A 20761-nucleotide genomic window follows, 5' to 3' on the forward strand; every position below is an offset into this window, starting at 1 on the left:
AATGTAGATCAAATAAACAAACAAGACCACTTTCCCATGTGGTTACTGATAAAAAGAGAGATTAAAAAGTTTAATGTGAGAAATATTTTCCTTGAACTAATTAAAATCTTAATGTAATCTGAGTAAGAATTTCTAAAACCAAAGAAAATCCCATTTATGCTGCCAACCTTATGATATGGTTTAATATATATTCTCATTTACACAACCCATTTATAAGTATCTGGCTTATTATTAAAGTAAATCATTGTATAGGAAGAGATTTTTTTCTACATTCACTGACTGGTTTTATGTCTGAAAAACAGACATAAAATGTATACATACATACATTTATAAGTATTTGGCTTATTATTAAAGTAAATCATTGCATAGGAAGAGCTTTTTCTACATTCACTGACTGGTTTTATGTCTGATAAACAGTACATAAATCTGAGTATATCTGAGAAATCTGGACCACAATATAATCGAACCCAGGCTTATCATGAAGTTTGAAGTTCCAAATGTAGAAAAAATTAAAACTCCTTATATGTAATTATATTATTTATGTTATCTTTAAAAATGTTTCAGGGCACCTAGGTGGCTTAGTCAGTTAAGCATCCAACTCCTGATCTCGGCTCAGGTCGTGGTCTCATGGTTTGTGAGACTGAGCCCCACGCTGACCACACGAAACATGTTTGGGATTCTCTCCCTCTCTCTGTCCCTCCCCACTTGAGCACATGCTCTCCCTCTATCTCAAAATAAGTATATAAACAACAAAAAATGTTTCAAAAATGTTCAGTCAACACTCATGCTAATTAAGGCAGGAATACAGGGCACAAATAATTCCCCAAAGCACTTGTCCCTAAAAGGTTACCTAGTATTTGCAAAGTGCACTACATTCCACAAAGACGTAGCATATATAGCCTCAAACTTCCCACAATAACTTCACAACTTTTAACCTACAACTAATATCACTTCTAAAAATTCATCCATGCCTCAAACTTTCCAAAGTAACTTCATAACCTTTGACCTACAACTAGTATCACTTCTAAAAATTTATCCCTGCAAGGAAAGCATTACATAGGCAAAAAGATACATGTATAAATGTGTTCACTGCTGGGCCACTTATGTATGTAAAAAACTTAAGTATATAATACGTTAAAGAAATAAACAATAATATTTCCATATACTAGAATAGTATGCTGCTACTGAACAATCATGTTTTAAACAGTAATGCCATGGGAAATACTTGCAATACCATGTTAATGGAGAAAAACAGAAGCAGCACAACAGAAAACAAAAATGTACACAAATACATGTAATATATATGAAATACAAATGCAAAAGTGTTCACAGTTGCTGTATCTAGGGTAGTGGAATTACAAATTTTTATTTTACTTTGTATTAGTGTGTGTGTATTCCAAATTATTCTTCAAGGAAAATTAAGTCCTTAGTAACCAATTAACAGGAAATACCAAGAAAATGAGCACAGTAAAAATTACGCAAGTTTGGTGAATGAACTGAAACATTTACAAAATCAAATATTAGCTGCATCTAGTTTAAAGAAACAGAAAAATCATTTCCTACAATAAACATACAGTGTACCTACAGTTAGCTGCATCTCACTAGACTGATTGTCTTCAGTTTCTGCTTCATATTCTGGAACAGATGCAAGACCATATTCTCCAGACATGGGTCTTTTGGCTTCATTTTGAGAAACTGCTGTGTATAGAAGAATTTTAAAAATTGTAACCTAATCAGTATTTGGTTTTAACTGTAGCACTGTTTGTACTGATTTTCACCAAAGCCCTGAAGAGCATCCTGAACAGAGTGTGTTGAAAATCTAGGTGTGGAACATCTCCTTCATCAGTAACTTACAATGAAACCTTGAAATCACAAAAAGTATTAGTTACCTGTATTTAGTGACTATGAGGAAAGTGACTGTGAGGAAAGTGACTATTAGGAGGACTATGAGATCGGGAATTACCCTGTGATCGCTTGATGCCTATTCTATGCTGATATCTGGGTTTACTTCTTACCTACCAATACCTGCCAGAATGTTAGATTCTTATGGGCTATTATTCTAGGTTCCCTTATTATTAGTAACTCAAATGTTAATACATAACAAAAATTCAAACTTTAGAAAAGAGGGTCTGTTACTAGAAAGGTCGCATTACAATATACCATAACTCTGGACTGTAAGACACAAACATCAATAGGCACTTTTTTAAGCTGGACACGTGTTCAAACTGAAAACCTGTAATTCTTACCAGTAATTTTAAGCGTTTCTCTCTGTAATGCTCTGGTGACTGGTATTCGCTGGTACCAGTGTCCAACACCTTCAACTTCCCAGAGGAGTTCATGATCTCCTGGATACTTTTCAAAGTACTGCTTGCAAGCTGAAAAATACATTTAGAATTTTCTAGAAATCCCTGATATAAATTGTTTTGGAAAACAGAAAGAAGAGAAAGCTGCTACACTCACTTAAAAATGCTAAGGCAACTCAAGAAAATCACACAGCAGTCTCATTTACGAAAACTTTAACATGATCAAAAAATAAAAATCCTGATAAAAGATACGTTTCTAAAAAAAAAAAAAAAAAGATGCGTTTCTAGTAAGAAGTTGCTACAGCCAAGGTCAAAGAGGTTTTTGCCTGCTTTCTCCAATAGTATTTTGATGGCTTCCTGTCTTACATTTAGGTCTTTCATTCATTTTGAGTTTATTTTTGTGTATGCTGTGAGAGAGTGGTTCAAGTTCATTCTTCTGTATGTCACTGTCCAGTTTTCCCAACTGGGAAAGTTGCTAAAGAAACTCTTGCTAAAGAAACTCTTTTTTCCCATTGGATATTCTTTCCTGCTTCATCAAAGATTAGTTGGTCATAGGTTTGTGAGTCCATTTCTGGGTTCTCAATTCTGTTCCATTGATCTGTGTGCCTGTTTTTGTAGCAGTACCATACGGCAGCTTTGTAATACATCTTGAAGTCCAGAATTATGATGCCTCCAGCTTTGGTTTTGTTTTTCAACATTACTTTGGCTGTTTGGGTCTTTTCTGGTTTTAGAATGGTTTGTTCTAGCTCTGTGAAGAATGCTGGCGTTATTTTGATAGGAAGTGCATTGAATGTGTAGATTGCTTTGGGTAGTATAGACACTTTAACAATATTTGTTCTTCCAAATCCATGAGTATGGAATGTTTTTCCATTTCTTTCGGTCTTCTATTTCTTTCATGAGCTTTCTATAGTTTTCAGCATAAAGATCTTGTACCTCTTTGGTTAGGTTCATTCCTAGGTATCTCATGGTTTTTCGTGCAGTTGTAACTGGGATGGATTCCTTGATTTCTCTTTCTGCTGCTTTCATTATTGGTGTATAGAAATGCAACTAATTTCTGTACATTGATTTTATATCCTGCAACTTTGCTGAATTCACGTATCAGTTCTAGCAGTCTTTTGATGGGGTCTTTCATCTTCTCCATATAGAGTATCATGTCATCTAGAAGAGTGAAAGTTTTGACTTCTTCCTTGCTGATCTGGATGCCTTTTATTTCTTTTTGTTGCCTGATTGCTAAGGCTAGGATTTCCAACACTATGCTGAAAAACAATGGTGAGAGTGGACATCCCTGTCATGTTCCTGGCCTTAGAGGGAAAGTTCTCAGTTTTTCCCTATTGAGGATATTAGCTGTGGGTCTTTTGTCTATGGCCTTTATGATTTCGAGGTATGTTCCTTCTGTCCCTAGTTTGATGGCTTTTATCAAAAAAGGATGCTGTAATTTGTCAAATGCTTTTTCTGAATCTATGGAGAGGATCATCTGGTACTTATCAGTTTTTTTCATTAACGTGATATATCACATTGGTTGATGTGCAGATATTGAACCAGCCCTGCAGCCCAAGAATAAATTCCACTGGATTGTGGTGAGTCATTCTTTTAATGTATTGTTGAATTTGATTTGCTAGTATCTTGTTGAGAATTTTTGCATGCATTTTCATCAGGGAAATTGGTCTGTAATTCTCCTTTTTAGTGGGGTCTTTGGTTTTGGAATTAAGAGAATGCTGGCCTCATAGAATGAGTTTGGAAGTTTTCCTTTCCATTTCTATTTTTTGGAACAGCTTCAAAACAATAGGTATTAACTCTTCTTTGAATGTTTGGTAGAACTCCCTTGGGAAGCCATCCAGCTCTAGACTCTGGCTTGTTGGGAGAGTTTTGATTAATGATTCCAATTCTTTACTGCTTATGGGTCTGTTAAAATTTTCTACTTCCTCCTGTTTCAGTTTTGGTAGTTTGTAAGTTTCTAGGAATTTGTTCGTTTCTTCCAGACTGCCCGAATTGTTGGCATATAATTGCTTATAATATTCTCTTATTATTGTATTTATTTCTGCAGTGTTGGTTGTGATCTCTCCTCTTTCATTCGTCCACAGAAACTTCTTACTAGACATGTCTCCAGAAGTAAGGGAAACAAAAGCAAAAATGAACTATTGGGACCTCATCAAGATAAAAAGCTTCTGCACAGCCAAGGAAACAATCAACAGAAATAAAAGGCAGCCTATGGAATGGGAGAAGATATCTGCAAATGGCTTATCAGATACAAGGCTAGTATCCAAAATCTGTAACGAACTTATCAAACTCCACACCCAAAAAAAACAAATAATCCAGTGAAGAAATGGGCAAAAGACATCAACAGACACTTCTCCAAAGAAGACATCCAGATGACTAAGAGACACAGGAAAAAATGCTCAACATCATCAGAGAAAATACCTATCAAAACCACAATGAGCTACCATGTCACACCTGTTAAATGGCTTAATATTAACCACTCAGGAAACAAGAGATGTTGGCGAGGATGTGGCAGAAGGGGAATCCTTTTGCACTGCTGGTGGGAATGCAAAGTGGGGCAGCCACTCTGGAAAACAGCATGGGGGTTCTTCAAAAAATTAAAAATAAAACTACCCTATGACCCACCAAGTGCACTACTAGGTATTTAGCCAAGGATACAGAAATGCTGACTCAAAGGAGCACATACACCTTTCAAATGCACCCCAATGTTTACAGCAGCACTATCAACAATAGCCAAATGATGGAAAGAGCCCAAATGCCCACTGACTGATGAATGGATAAAGAAGGTGTACACACACACACACACACACACACAATGGAATACTACTCAGCAATGAAAAGAATGAAATCTTGCCATTTACAACAACGTAGATGGAACCAGAGTTTATTATGCTAAGCAAAATAAGTCAGATAAAGATAAATATCACATGGTATCACTCATATGTGGAATTTAAGAGACAAAACAGATGCACATGGGGAAGGGAAGCAAAAATAAGATAAAAACAGAGGGAGAGACAAACGATAAGAGACTCTCAAATACAGAGAACTGAGGACTGGTGGAGGGGTGCTGGGAGGGGGGAATGGGCCAAATGGGGGATGGGCATTAAGGAGGGCACTCGTTGGGATGACCCCTGGGTATTATATGTAACGGATGAATCACTAAATTCTACTCCTGAAACCATTGTTATACCATATGTTAACTAGGATTTAAATAAAATTTAAAAATAAAAATAACCCCCCCCCAAATAAGATGCACATCACTTAAAGAGAAAATTACTAAATGTTACTAGAGGGCATAAAATTAAAACAAAAGGATTATTAAACTCAACAGTGTAAAACCACCAATTATTCAGTAAATTCTATGCAATTTAAAACAAATTCCCAACAAGTTTATTTTTCAGGAAAACTTTTCAAGAACTCGATCCCAAATTCAAAATGAAAGAACAAAGGGTTAAGAAAGGATATGGAAGAAAAGGAGGGGAAAAAATTAAAATACTAGGGGGAAACACCCACCAGGAAAAAACCACACATACTTTAAAAACTTGGCAAATGATAGAGAAGGTATTACATCTCAGGGGGGAACAGATAAACTATCAAAATAGTAATGCTAGAACAAAAATCCATACAGAAGAAAATAAAAGTCATATCTTGACCTCACATCAACACCATTCATATCATTAAATTCCAGATGGATTCTTAGACCTATTAAGAAAAGCAAAATGTTTAAAAGAAGACCTAACAGGAGGGCCCCTGCTGGCTCAGTCAGAAGAGCATGTGACTCTTCATCTTGGGATCACCAGTTTGAGTCCTACGCTGGGTGCAGAGATTAAATAAAACTTTTAAAAAATACAAAAGAAAAACAAATACAAAAGAAAACATAAGAGAATACCTCTGGGACATTACAGTGCTAAACAATTTCTCATGAAAGATTAAAAAAAAGTCACAATCCATAATGAAATATTATGATAAAGTTTAAAACTTTCATCAGCAACAATGCAACAGAACTTTCTACAATAATGGAAACGTCTTGGGGGCACCTGGGTGGCTCAGCTGGTTGAGTGTTTGACTTGGGCTCAGGTCATGATCTCGTGGTTTGTGAGCTCGAGCCCTGCATCGAGCTCTGTACTGACAGCTCAAAGCCTGGAGCCTGCTTTGGATTCTGTGTCTCCCTCTCTCTCTGCCCCTCCCCGACTTGTACTCTGTCTCTCTCAAAAATAAATAAAAATAAACATTAAAAAATGTTTTAAAAAAGTAATAATGGAAACGTCTTATGTCATCACCGTGAATACAGTAGCCACTACTAGTCCCATGAGGCTACTGAGGAACTGAATGTATAATCCCATTTAACTTTAACTAAATTGAAACTATATTTAATTTATATTAGTGACTGCTTTACTGGACATCATAGTTTTATATTAAAAACATACCATAAAGACAAAGATTAGGAGATCTTCAGAATAAAACAAAGGGTTAGTATTCTAAGCATATTTTAAATAAATCCTAAAATCGAATTAGAAAGATAAAATGATCCCAGAGAGAAATTGGTAGAGGCTACGAAAAGGTTATTCACACATAATACAAACTGAAAGATCACTTAACAAAAGAAGGTAAACCTCACTAGCTGCCAAGGAAATGCAAGATGAAACAGTAAGACACCATTTTCACACCCATCAGATAATAACAAGCATCCAAAGAATAAGGAAAATGGAAACTCCCACACTCTGCTGGTGTGAGAACAATTTTGCAATAGTTAGTAAAGTTGGAAAGATGTGTTTTATGCTCCAATTCTACTTCTGGATATGCACCCTAAAGACTTACACATATGCACAAGAAGTCATTTATAATATTCACTACAGGACTGTTTTTAAACAGGGGTGGGAGGTACAACCTAAGTGCCCATCACTAAGGGATACATGAATAAAATAGTATGTATACAGTAAAATACTATGCAGCAACTACAACAAACTACAGCTATATGGATCAACATTGATAAATGTATAAAAAAGATCAGTAAAAAAGCAAGTGAGTATAGGTGCAAAATGATGTCATTTATATGAAGTTTTAAAAACATACTGGAGCACCTGGGTGGCTCAGTCAGTTAAGCGTCTGATTTCGGTTCAGGTCATTATATCACAGTTCGTGAGTTTGAGCCCCACGTTGGGCTCTGTGCTGACAGCTCGGAGCCTGGAGCCTGCTTCGGATTCTGTGTCTCCCTCTCTCTCTGCCCCTCACCCGCTTGTACTCTGTCTCTCTCTCAAGAATAAACTCAAAAAAAAAAAAAAAAAAAACACCGATTAAACAAAATGATACAGCCTCTGTGGGAAACAATTTGGCAAATCCTCAAAAAGTTAAACACAGAATTACCATATAACCCAACAATTCCACTCTCAGCTACATACCCAAAGAATAGAAAGCAGGGACTCAAACACATATCTATCTGTACACCAATGTGTATGGAGAGCATTATTCATAGCAGCCAAAAGGTAAAACAATCCAAGTGTCATCAAAAGACGAATGGATGAATAAATGAAATGTGACATATTCACACAATAAAAATATACTCCGCCATATAAAAGGAATGAAATTTTGATATATGCTACGAGGATGGCCCTTAAACACTATGCTAAGGGAAATAACACAGACATAGAACATATACCGTATGATTCCACTTCTATGCAGTAACTAGAATAGGCAAATTGAGAGAGAGAGTGAATGTGACTAATGCCACTGAATTGTATATACACAAATTGTTCAAATGACAAATATTATGTTATATATATTTTAGCCCCAAAAAACTTAAAATTTTTTTTAAATAAAAAAGCAAGGGGCTCCCAGGTGGCTCAGTTGGTTATGCATTGAAATTCAGCTCAGGTCATGATCCCACAGTTTGTGAGTTCAAGCCTTGCTTCGGATGAGCCCTGCTTCTCTCTCTCTCTCCCCCTTCTCTGCCCCTTGTGGGATTCCCTCTCCTTCCCTCCCTCTCTACCCCTCACTCCCTTGAGCGCGCTCTATCTCAAAAATAAAAAAATAAATAGGGGCACCTGGGTGGCTCATTCGGTTAAGGGTCTGACTTCAGCTCAGGTCATGAACTCACGGGTTTTGAGTATCAGCCCGTGTCAGGCTCTGTGCTGACAGCTCAGAGCCTAGAGGCTGCTTAGGATTCTGAGTCTTTCTCTCTCTCTCTCTCTCTCTCTCTCTCTCTCTCTCTGCTGCTCCTCCCATCTTGATCGCTCTCACGCGCGCTCTCTCTCTCTCTCTCTCAAAAATAAATAACACATTTAAAAAAAAAAAATCTCAGCTGCATATATATATATTTTTTAAACGTTTATTTATTTTTGAGACAGAGAGAGACAGAGCATGAACGGGGGAGGGGCAGAGAGAGAGGGAGACACAGAAACGGAAACAGGCTCCAGGCTCCGAGCCATCAGCCCAGAGCCCGACGCGGGGCTCGAACTCACGGACTCACAGACTGTGAGATCGTGACCTGAGCTGAAGTCGGACGCTTAACCGACTGAGCCACCCAGGCGCCCCTGCATATATTTTTTAAATAAATAAAATAAAATAGCAAACTAAATGATGCCTTATGGTATTTATGGTCACAGATCCAAGTATGAAACTTAGAACAGAAAGGATATACACCAACTTCAGGAACACTATTATCACTGGGGAGAAAAGGAGAAAGGGGAATGGGATTACGGAGGAGTCCAAAGAGACCATCAACTGTATCTACAAGATTTTATTTACTTCTCCCTACAAGTTAATAAAAACAACAAGGCAAAACCTTACCAACTGTTAATCTGGATAATGGATACACTGACACTAGGATACTATTATCTCATTTTTTTTTCCTGTATATTTGAAAATGTTTCTCACATTTTCTGGTTTCAGTTTCTTCTATACCTATGAGAAAGAAGAGGCCAGAGAAAACAAGCACAAGAGGCCACAGTGATCATCTGTCTGAATTTAAATGACTAAAACAGTAGAGAATGCCTTACACAGTATGAGGTCCAAAAGGAGTACTTTACAAAGGGTGACTAGACTTGAAGGTCCCAGTTCAGATTTGTCTGGCCAGAGTCAGAAAGAGAACTCTCACACTAATGTCATTCAGCTAAATAATACAGAAGGTATGTGCCCACAAGAAAGAACATCTACCAACTAAGCAGCATTAGCTATTCCTTAACAAGTTTTGAAGACTTCTTCCTCTTACTGACATTCTAATTCATTCATTACTGACAGCCCTAATTCATTCATTACTGACAGCCCTAATTCATTCAGCCTTGCAATAACATTCTTTTAAAGCATAAGCTTTATAATATGGACCCTACAATTCCCCACAGATATTCCCCAATGCTAAATGTCTCCCAACTATTTTAACCTTCTTTGCCTCACAGAATCTTTTCACAGCCATTTATTCAGCACATTCATTCCATGCAAAGAACTAGACCGAGCGGTGTTACAAAAGACCTATCCGTGGACTTTATGCACAACGAACTCAGCACCTAAACTGTTGTTAAAATAAAAACTTAGAAGAAATAGAAGATAAGGTACTTAGAAGGTACTTAAGAAGTATAAGAACACTACATGTAAAGCATCACAAGACTTAGAGGAGGAAAGATACATTTTTGTTGGGCAGCGATCAGGCAAGGCTTTCAGCCTGGGCCCTAACAAAGAGGCAGATTCTAGAAAACTCAAGATAATTAACTCGAGTTATTACGAATTTACTGATGTGGATGGGTACAAAATTAATACAAATCAGTATCTTTCATATTTATAACGACTAGTAAGAAGAAATAATGTAAGAAAACACAACATCTATAATAGCAACAAAAAAGATAAAATTCCTAAACATATACATTTTTTTCCTATGTTAGTTCTAAGAACTGTATGGAGAATATACATGCTAACTGGTTTGAACAAAATCCTACAGTTGTACATATTACACAATTATAATATGTTGGATAGAAGAAAACAGTCAATTCTCCATAAGCTAACATGTAAAGGTTTTGTTTTGTTTTGACATTTTTAAAAATTCTAATTCCAGGGTAGTGAACATACAGTGTTAAATCAGTTTCAGGCGTACGACAGTTGAATGTATAGATTCACTTGGGCTGCTTATCCATAATTTTGCTATTGTAAATAATGCTGCAATAAACACGGGGGTGCATATATTGCTTCCAATTAGTGTTTTAATAGCCTCTGGGTAAATACCCAGTAGTGTGATTACTAGATCATAAGGTAGTTCTATTTTTAATTTTTTGAATAACTCCATTCTGTTTCCACAGTTTGCATCAGTTTGCATTCCCACCAACAGTGCAAGAGAGTTCCCCTTTCTTCACATCCTTGCCAAAATTGGTTGTTTCTGGATTTTAGCCACTCTGACAGGTATGAGGTGGTACCTCATTGTGGTTTTGATTTGCATTTCCCTAATGATGACTGATGTTGAGCATCTTTTTATGCGTCTGTTGTCCATCTGGACATCTTCTTTGGAGAAATGTCTGTTCATGTCTTCTGCCCACTGTAAATTGGATCATTTGTTTTTTCCGTGTTGAGTTGTATCAGTTCTTTATATATTTTATATACTACAACCCTTCACCAAATATGTCATTTGGAAATATCTTCTCCCATTCTGCAGGCTGTCTTTTCATTCTCCTGTGTTATTTCCTTTGCTGTGCTGGGCAGCAACTTTTCACTTTGATGTAGCCCCAAAAGTTTATTTTTGCTTTTGTTTCCCCTGCCTCAGGAGACCTATCTTGAAGGATGTTGCTAAGATTGATGTCTGAGAAATTACTGCCTGTGTCCTTTTCTGGGATATTTATGGTTTCAGTTCTCACATTTAGGTCCTTGATCCATTTTGGGAGTATGGTGTATAAAGGGTCCAGTTCCATTCTTTTGCATGATGCTGTCCAGTTTTCCTAACACCACTTGTTGAAGAGAGTTTTTTCCTCATTGCACATTCTTGCCTCCTTTGTCAAAGATTAACTGACCATATAATTATGTGTTTATTTTTGGGCTTTCTATTTGATCTAAAGGTCTGTTTTTGTGGCAGTACCATACTGTATTGGTTACTACAGCTTTATAGTATATTTTGATATCTGGGACTGTGATACCTCCAGCTTTACTTTTCCGTTTCAAGGTTGCTGTGACTATCGGACGACTTTCATGGTTCCATACAAATTTTACAATTGCCTGTTTTAGTCATGTGAAAAATGCTATTGGTATTTTGATAAGGATTGCATTTAAATCTATAGATTGCAAAAAAATAAAAAATAAAAATAAAAATAAATCAATCTGTAGATTGCTTTAGGTAGTATGGACATTTTAACAATATTTCTTCTTCCTGTCCATGAGCATGGAATGTCTTTCCATTTCTTTGTGTTGTCTTCGATTTCTTTCATCAGTGTTTTATAGTTTTCAGAGTGCAGATATTTCACCTCTTTGGTTAGGTTTATTCCTAGGTATTTTATTATTTTTGGTGCCAATGTAAATGGGATTATTTTCTTAATTTCTCTTTCTGCTGCTTCCTTATTAGTGTATAGAATTGCAACAGACTTCTGCAAACTGATTTTGTATCCTGCAACTTTACTGAATTCATTTATTAGTTCTAATAGTTTTGGTGTTTGTTTTTGGTTTTTTTTTTTTTTTAAGATTTTACTTTTAAGTAATCTCTACACCCATCATGAGGCCCAAACTTACAACCCCTGAGATCAAAAGTCACAGGCTCCATTGACTGAGCAGGCAGGCACCCCTATCAATTCTAACAGTTTTTTGGGGAGTCTTTAGGGGCTTATCTGTAAATATAAAAGTAATCCCAATAACATCCCAACAGAATTTTGTTTTTCATCTAGTAAATAGATTCTCAAGTCCACACAGGGAAACAAATAAGCAAGGTCAGACATATTAAATGGGGGAGACTAGTCTTTTTAGATGTTCAAAAGCTAAAATAAATATAACAGTGAGGTAATGGAACTTAAAAGATAACAGAAATGAATAAGCAAATAAGAAATCTACACAAATATAGATACACACAAAAATTTAACATATGCTATACATGAAAACTTAGTGAACTTTTTGTTAAAGGGACAGGTAATAAATATTTTAAGCTTACAGGCAATATGGGCACTGTCATATTGTCAATATGGGCACTAACCAATTCTGATGTTTTAGTGCAAAAGAAGCCATAGACATTATGTAAATGAAAGAACATGGCTGTGTTCCAATAAAACTTTATTTCTAAAGACAATTAGCAGGTCAATGGACCACTGTCTGCTAACCTGATACAGACATAAATGCCAAACACTGCAAAAAAATACATTATTCAATAAATGAGACTAGAACAACCACATACCTGTCATGTAAAATAAAGTCGGATCTATACCTCAAACGGTACCCAGGATAAATTCCAAATGAATAAAAGATACAGGAGACTTTATTTAATCCATGTCTTTAGGAATGGGTACATGCTATAGTATTGTGTAAATCAGCTCCTCAGAGTTAGCTAATCATCTACTCTAGCTTGCCCATCCATACTTGGCACTCATTACCTATATGCAGAATGAAAATTATCTTTCTAAAGCTTACAGTGTCAAACACTATAATATTTCCTATATCATTAAAAATATTCATGGGGGCGCCTGGGTGGCTCAGTCGGTTAAGCGGCCGACTTCGGCTCAGGTCATGATCTCGCGGTCCGTGAGTTCGAGCCCCGCGTCGGGCTCTGTGCTGACAGCTCAGAGCCTGGAGCCTGTTTCACATTCTGTGTCTCCCTCTCTCTGACCCTCCCCCGTTCATGCTTTGTCTCTCTCTGTCTCAAAAATAAACGTTAAAAAAAAAAATTAAAAAAAAATATTCATGGAAACAAGTGAAGATCATCAAAAATATTGGACACGGAGCATCATGAAGGAACTACTAATTACATTGAAAGAGAAAACCAAATGGAAATCCAAGTTCTTCAAATTTAATAAGCATGCTACAAGATAGACAGGAAGACCAAGAAATAGACAATGGAGATGCCACTTAGTCTAAAATTTTCTATTTTCAATGTACTCCTTTATTTTCACATTTCAAAGAGTCTTATTCACAAAATTATACAAGTGACATCAACAAAATATTATTAGGCAATTTCTGCCTAAAGTGAAGGATAACTAAAGCTCCCTAAGACTTTTTGCAAAAATAGACATGCACCTATAATTCATTTGGTATTCAATTTATCATAATCAAGGCATTATTCATAACGATGAAAAAGTGGAAACAACCCAAAAGCCCATCAACAGATGATGGATAAACAAAATGTGGCATATCCATAAAATGGACTATTATTCATCCATAAAAACAAATTAACCACTGACTCATGCTACGCCATGGATGAACCTTAAAAAATTTTAAGCACAATAAGCCAGACACAAAGGGCTTATAATATAATCATATCCCATGATTACATTTGTATGAAATGTCCAGAATAGGTAAATCCATAGAGAACGAAAATGGATTAGTGGTTGCTAGGGATGAAGGAATGGAGGAATGAAGAGTGACCACTAACTGGTGCAGGGGTTTTTTTTTGGAATAATGAGAATGTTCTGGAATTAGATAGTGGCTATGGTTGTACAGCTATGACTATAATAAAAGCCACTGAATTGTACATTTTAAGAGGATGAATTTTATGGTATGTGAATTATATTTCAACTTTTTAAAAAAGCTCCCACACTTCCAAAAAGCCATTACATGAAATAAGGACATATTTGTAAAATGAAGCCCTACGGAGCCAAAGAATCCAAATTTACTTAATACTTACTCATATATGCACATTTACAATATTCTGCAGAAACAACTCAGAAGTGACACTGAGACAAGCTTAACATTTTTTAACTTAATTTACCTGTGTACATTAGAGAGGAGAGTGGATACCGCAAGCCAAGTGCATCTTCTGTAAAGGAATCAACAAAGTCCTCCAGCATTTGAAGACCAAAATCTTTGCCTCGATACTTCTTTCTTACAAACATTGTATCAAGGACTGGCAGTTGGTAGCTTTGGGTAAGAAATGAGGCACATACACTTCCTGTAGTCATAAAACAGAAACCCAACAATTTTTCACATTAAAAGGCCAAATATGTACATACATTTAAAGAACATGAGTCAACAGTCTTTCTAGAAATGGTTAGTTTACTACATCAAGAAGAATGTTAAATAAATGGATCAATTTCATAATATAAAATCCTTTCCAGCTGCTATTACACATCAAAAAGTATATATGTGATAATGAGAAGAGCTATGTATTTTGTTTGCCAACAGTATCACCTAACACAAGTAACTATTCTTTCTCATTTTATGAGCTATATACTAGAATATGCATCTCTGTAGACTTGCACAACTTTAAAACTCATCAATTGGGGCGCCTGGGTGGCTCAGTTGGTTGAGCGTCCGACTTCGGCTCAGGTCATGATCTCAGGGTTTGTGAGTTCGAGCCCCGCGTTGGGCTCTGTGCTGACAGCTCGGAGCCTGGAGCCTGCTTCGGATTCTGTGTCTCCCTCTCTCTGGCCCTTCCCCGTTCATGCTCTGTCTCTCTATCTCTCTCTCTCTCAAAAATAAACATTCAAAAAAATTAAAAAAAAAAACTCATCAATTACTACATTTTAGAACTGAAAGAGTATTTGATGGCTGCATATAGGTTATAATACACAAAGTTATCTCATTCCAGCTATGGTCCCTGAACACCCATCTTTTCCCTTTTTCTCTAGTGAGTACAGTCTCATTTTTGTCTACTTCATGATGGCAAAGAAGCAAATTAGTTCTCCAGATTTTTAAAGACTATAGATTAGGACTAAATGGAAACACTGGTCTTAGAAATGGCTATGTTAGCAATCTTTTTGCTGGGAGTCTATTTTTTAAAATACCCTGTATGTTTAAGGTTAAACAGGATAAATAATTTATAGTAACTAAATATGCCTCTTATTACACAGGTATACTGGTTTGTCTTTTAAGAACCCTGATTTGTGTTCTGACCCTCTAATTAGATGTGTTAGCACCTTAACACATTTTAAGACAGTACATAAGTTGTGGGCATCATGGTAGGGTATCCCACACTTATCTATATTAATTTTAGAATTAGTTCATATTTATCAGTCAATATTCTACTCTTTTTGTGCCATAAATAAAATAACTTACTGTTCTCAGATTATTCATATTATTTGAGATAAATTCCAATAATGCAGTTCAAGGAGGAAACAAAATTTCAGGTAACAAACAACTTACAAATTGACTTTCACCAATCTTATCATTTGATGAACTGGTCAATATAACAAGATTTTTTATTAGTTGAACCAAATAATTTGAATTACTTATGATTAAATTGGAGAATTTCAGTAACAGTCTCCAAGACTATCAACTAATTTAAGTTTACAATAGGAAATTCACATTACTTGGATCTTAACTGCCAACATTTGGTTAGGGTATATCTATGGGTTAAAAGGTCTTAAATAATGACTATAGTTAATAATACTGTGTACTTGAAATTTGCTATGAAGAAGTTAAATGTTATCACTATACAAAAAAAAAGAGAAAATGGTAACTATGTGCAGCAATATATGTTAATTAGCTTGATTTTGGTGACTCACAATGTATACATATATCATCAAGTCGTACACCTTAAGTATGTACCACTTTTAATTGTCAATTTTACTCACAAAGCTGAAATATACAAATTACCTGTAAAAGTGTAACAGGTAGTCTCAGCAACAAGCTATTTTGACCATAATCAACTTATATATAATACCTTGAAATCAGAGTTTTTTTATAATATAACTGCTAATAGTGATTCTGAAATCAAAAGAGACATTACTTCATAAGCACTAGTAGTTCAAAGGACAAAGAAAAAATGAGAAGTAAAAGCACTATCTGGTTCTAATTCTCAATATGGAGCCTGAGGATTTATGGCCATTCACTACTGTACAAGTTTCAGGTTCCTTACAGAAAAATCCTAATTTCATGACAGAAATTTTCCACAAATTGATTTTTTTTGTTTCACACAAACATTTCTTCGAGTAGAGAAGAGGTAAATTCCAGCATCTTCAAGTGTTAAAGTTTATGGAATTAGTGTCCATAAAGTTTAAAATTCTTCTATTTATTTACCACATAGATGCTCCTTGCAAAAAAAAAAAAAAACAAACAAAAAAAAAAAAACATGCAGATTCTCTTCCTTTATTTAAATATTTATACAGTTGACCCTTGAACAACTTGGGAGTCAGGGGCACTGACCCCTGAGCAGCTGAAAATCCACCTGCCACTAATAGCCTACTATTGACTGGAAGCCTTACTAATACCAAACAGTCCATTCACATCCATTTTGTATGTTATATGTATTACATACTATATTTTTCCAATACAGGAATCTAGAGAAAAGAAAATGTTATTAAGAAAGTCACAAGAAAGAGAAAATACATTTACAGTACTGTACTGTATTTATTGAAAAAAATACATATATAGTGAAGTCATACGGTTCAAACCTATGTTGTTCAAGGGTCAACTGTACTTTGTATACAAGTTCTACTCGATTATCTAGTAAAGCAAAACCACAACCTGCTAACTTAGATGAAAGATGAAGTTTCATTAAATTTACTAACTGAAATTAAATTAAATTTAGCATTGCACACGGGAGACTGAATACTTATAATCCTCAAAGTTCCAACTTGACCACCTTCTTCCATATATTCTCTGGGAAATCTCACCTACTCCCAAGGCTTCTACCATCTATCCAAATGAGGATGATCACCCATCTTTAATTTCTTTAATACATGAGACTTTTCCAACGTTAAGAATGGAAGTGCTCACGTAAATTTAAATATAACAAAAATCATATGATTAGTTCAATAAACAGGAAAAAGAAAAACATCTGACAAAACCCAACACCTTTCATGATAAAAATACTTAATCTCCTAAACCTCATAAACCTCATAAAGGGACTATGAAAAACCCACAGCTAACATCACACTTAATGATGAAAGACTGGACGGTTTCTCCTAAGATCAGGAATAAAACAAAACTTCATTCTCACTGCTTCTATTCAACACTGTACTAGAGGTTCGAATTAAGCAAGAAAAGCAAACAAAAGACAGCTGGCCTGAAAAGAAAGAAGTAGAGCTACATTTTCAGATGACATGATTTTGTATATAGAAAATCTTAAGGAATCCACAAAAAAATTATTAAAACTGATAAAAGGCACATCAGCAACGATGCAGGAAACAAGGTCAATATACATTCAATTATATTTCTATATACCAGCAATGAACAATTTGAAAATGAAATTAAATAAAACAATTTACCACAGCATTAACAAATAATAAAATTCTTACAAATAAACTTAACAAAAAAACTGCAAAGCTTAATATGCTTACTGAAAACTGCAAACATTGTTAAAAGAAATTAAAGAACATCTAAATAAATGAAAAGACATCCATGTTCTTGGGTCAGAGGACTTATAATTATTAAATGTCAATATATTCCCCCAAATTGACCTAAAAATTGACAATTCTCAGCTACATTTTTTTGCAGAAATTGTCACGGTCTGGGGCACCTGGAGGGCTCAGTCGGTTAAGCATGGATTCCTGATTTCAGCTCAGGTCATGATCTCACAAACAGAGCACAGAGTAGCACAGAGCCTGCTGGGGAATCTCTCCCTTTCTCTCTCTCTGCCCCTCCCCACTTGCTCATGCTGTTTCTCTAAATAAATAAATAAATAAATAAATAAACAAACAAACTTAAAAAAAAAAAAAAGAAAAGAAACTGACAAGGTGATCCTAAATTCATATGAATTGAAAAGGACCTCAAAAAGCAAAAACAATCTTAATGAAAAACAAAGTTGGAGGATTCACACTTGCCATTTTCAATCTTATAAAGCTGCAGTAATCAAGACAGTATGGTACTGGCACATGAACAGATACAGAGATCAGTTGGAATAGAACTGAGGGTCCAGAAACAAGACTTTATATTTATAGTCAAATCATTTTTGACAGGGGCTCCAGCTCAACTCTATGGAAAAAGAATAGCCTTTCCAATGAATAGTCCTGGGATGACAAGATATTCACCTATGCAAAAAAAAAAAAAAAAAAAAAAAAAGCAAAAAAAAAAAACAAAAAACCATGTTGGACTCCTTTCCTCACAACTTATGAGCAAATTAAATGCAAAAGGATTATCAACCTAAATATAAGAACTACAACTATAAAGCTTTAGAGGAAAAGATAGCAATATATCTTTATCACCTTGGATTACACAAAGCTTTCTTAGATAAATACCAAAAGCAAAAGTGACAAAGAAAAAGAAGATAAATTGTATTTCATCAAAATTTAAAAATTCTGTGCTTGAAAGGACACCATCAAGAAAGTGAAAGACAACCCCAAAATAGGAAAAAATATTTCCGTATTATATATCCCAGAAAAGAATTGTATATCAAATTGATAAAGAATGCTTATTAACTCAATAATAAAAAGACAAACAAAATTGTATTTTAAAATGGGCTAAGGACTGGAGCACGCCTTGGTAGCTCAGTCAGTTAAGTATGTGACATCGGCTCAGGTCATGATCTTGAAGTTCGTGGGTTTGAGCCCTGCATCGGGCTCTGTGCTGACAGCTCAGAGCCTGGAGCCTGCTTTGGATTCTGTGTCTCCCTCTCTCTCTGCCCCTCCCCTGGCTCATGTTCTCCCTCCTCCCTCCCTCCCTCTATCTCTCCCTCTCTCAAAAATAAACAAACATTAAAAAAAATCTTTTCAAATAGGCTAAGGATTTAAATACACACTTCTCCAAAGAAGACATACAAATGGCTGACAGGTATATGAAAAAACATTCAATGTCACTCATCATTGGGGATACTCACATCAAAACAATAAAGAAGTATCACTTCACACCTGTCAGAATGACTATTACCAAAACAAAACAAAACAAAACAAAAAGACATCAAGTGTTGGTGACGGAAAACTGGAACCCTTGTACACTGTTGATCATAATACAAAATGGTGCAGCCGCAATGGAAACAATATAGAAGTTCTTCAAAAAATCAAAAATATAACTACCATATCATCCAGCAATGGCACTTCTGAGTATTTATCTAAAAGAATTGAAATCAGGATCTCAAAGAGGTATCAGTAATCCCATGTTCATTTCAGCACTATTCAAAATAGCCAAGATGGTATGACAACCTGAATGTCCACTAGTGATGGGTGAGTCAATAAAGAAAATGCGATATACACATATAATGGAATAATATTCAGCCTTTTAAATAATAAATCTTATAGAGCACCTGGGTGGCTCAATCAGTTAAGTGTCTGACTTCAGCTCAGGTCATGATCTTGCTGTTCCTGAGTTAGAGCCCCACATCAGGATCCTCTATTCCACTTCAGATCCTCTGTTTCCTTCTCTGTTTACCCCTCCCCTGATGGTGTGCACACGCACACACACGCTCTCTCACTCTCTCAAAAATAATGTAAAAAAATAAAAAATAAATCTTGTGATATATGACAACATGAATGAACCTTGAGGACATCATGCTAAATGAAATAAGCCAGCCACAGAAGTAAAAATACTGTGTGACTCCAACCATAAGAGGTATCTAAAAGAGTCAAACTCTTAAAGCAGAAAACAGTAGTCACCAAGGCAGGAGAGATGGAAATGGCGAGTTGCCAAACAATGGGTTGAAAGCTTCATTAATATAAGATCAGTAAATTCTATGGATCCTCTGTATAACATTATTCCTATAGCTAATAATGTATCCTACACTTAAAAATCTGTTAAGAGTAAATCTTGTGTTCTTAAGCCAATAAAGTAAGGATTTAAAAAAGCTTTTTCAAGATAAATAATGCACATAGAAAGTAGATTAGTGGTTTCCAGGGACTGTTGGGTGAAGAAAATGAGTGACTGCTAATGATCACAGGCATTCATTTTGAAGTGATGAAAATGTTTTGGAATTAGATAATGGTGATGGTTGCACAACTTTGTGAATACATAAAAATCATTTTAAAAAGAGTAAATTCCTTGGGGAGCCTGGGTAGCTCAGTCGGCTGAGCATCTCACTTGGGCTTAGATCATGATCTTGTGGTTTCTGAGTTCAAGCTTCACATCAGGCTCACTGCTGTGGTGCAAAGCCTGCTTAGGAACCTCCGTCCCCCTCTCTCTGCCCCTCTCCCCCCTTGAACTCCCCCAAAAATAAATATCTAAAAAAGTTTTTTTAAAGAGTGAATTTCATGATATGTGAATCTCTAAATTAACTAATGTGAAAGAAACCTGACTAAAACAAAAATGTACACAATGTAATGATTCCATTTTATGAAATTCCAGAAAAAGCAAGCTAATCTATACTAATAGATAGTTTGCTTGGGGATTCATAGTGGGCAGAGGGATGGTTACCAAGAAACACAAACAAACTTTTGGGGATAATGGATATGGTTATTATTTTGATTGTGGTTAATAGTTTCACAGCTTGT

The 20761-nt window shown here is 35.6% G+C and overlaps 1 protein-coding gene across 3 annotated transcripts in view; it reads right to left on the reverse strand.

Annotated features, from left to right (window-relative positions):
* Positions 1-20761, reverse strand: part of FAM169A (family with sequence similarity 169 member A) — a 72852-nt gene that overhangs the window by 15557 nt on the left and 36534 nt on the right. For all 3 annotated transcript variants that reach the window (XM_049649639.1, XM_049649638.1, XM_049649641.1), the window contains 3 exons: positions 14173-14352; positions 2247-2375; positions 1586-1698 (listed from right to left, as the gene is read on the reverse strand). In XM_049649639.1, the coding sequence (XP_049505596.1) occupies positions 1586-1698; positions 2247-2375; positions 14173-14352 (422 nt within the window). The remainder of the gene's footprint in view (positions 1-1585; positions 1699-2246; positions 2376-14172; positions 14353-20761) is intronic.

Source organism: Panthera uncia (assembly GCF_023721935.1).
Source record: "Panthera uncia isolate 11264 chromosome A1 unlocalized genomic scaffold, Puncia_PCG_1.0 HiC_scaffold_17, whole genome shotgun sequence".
Taxonomy (NCBI): Eukaryota; Metazoa; Chordata; class Mammalia; order Carnivora; family Felidae; genus Panthera; species Panthera uncia.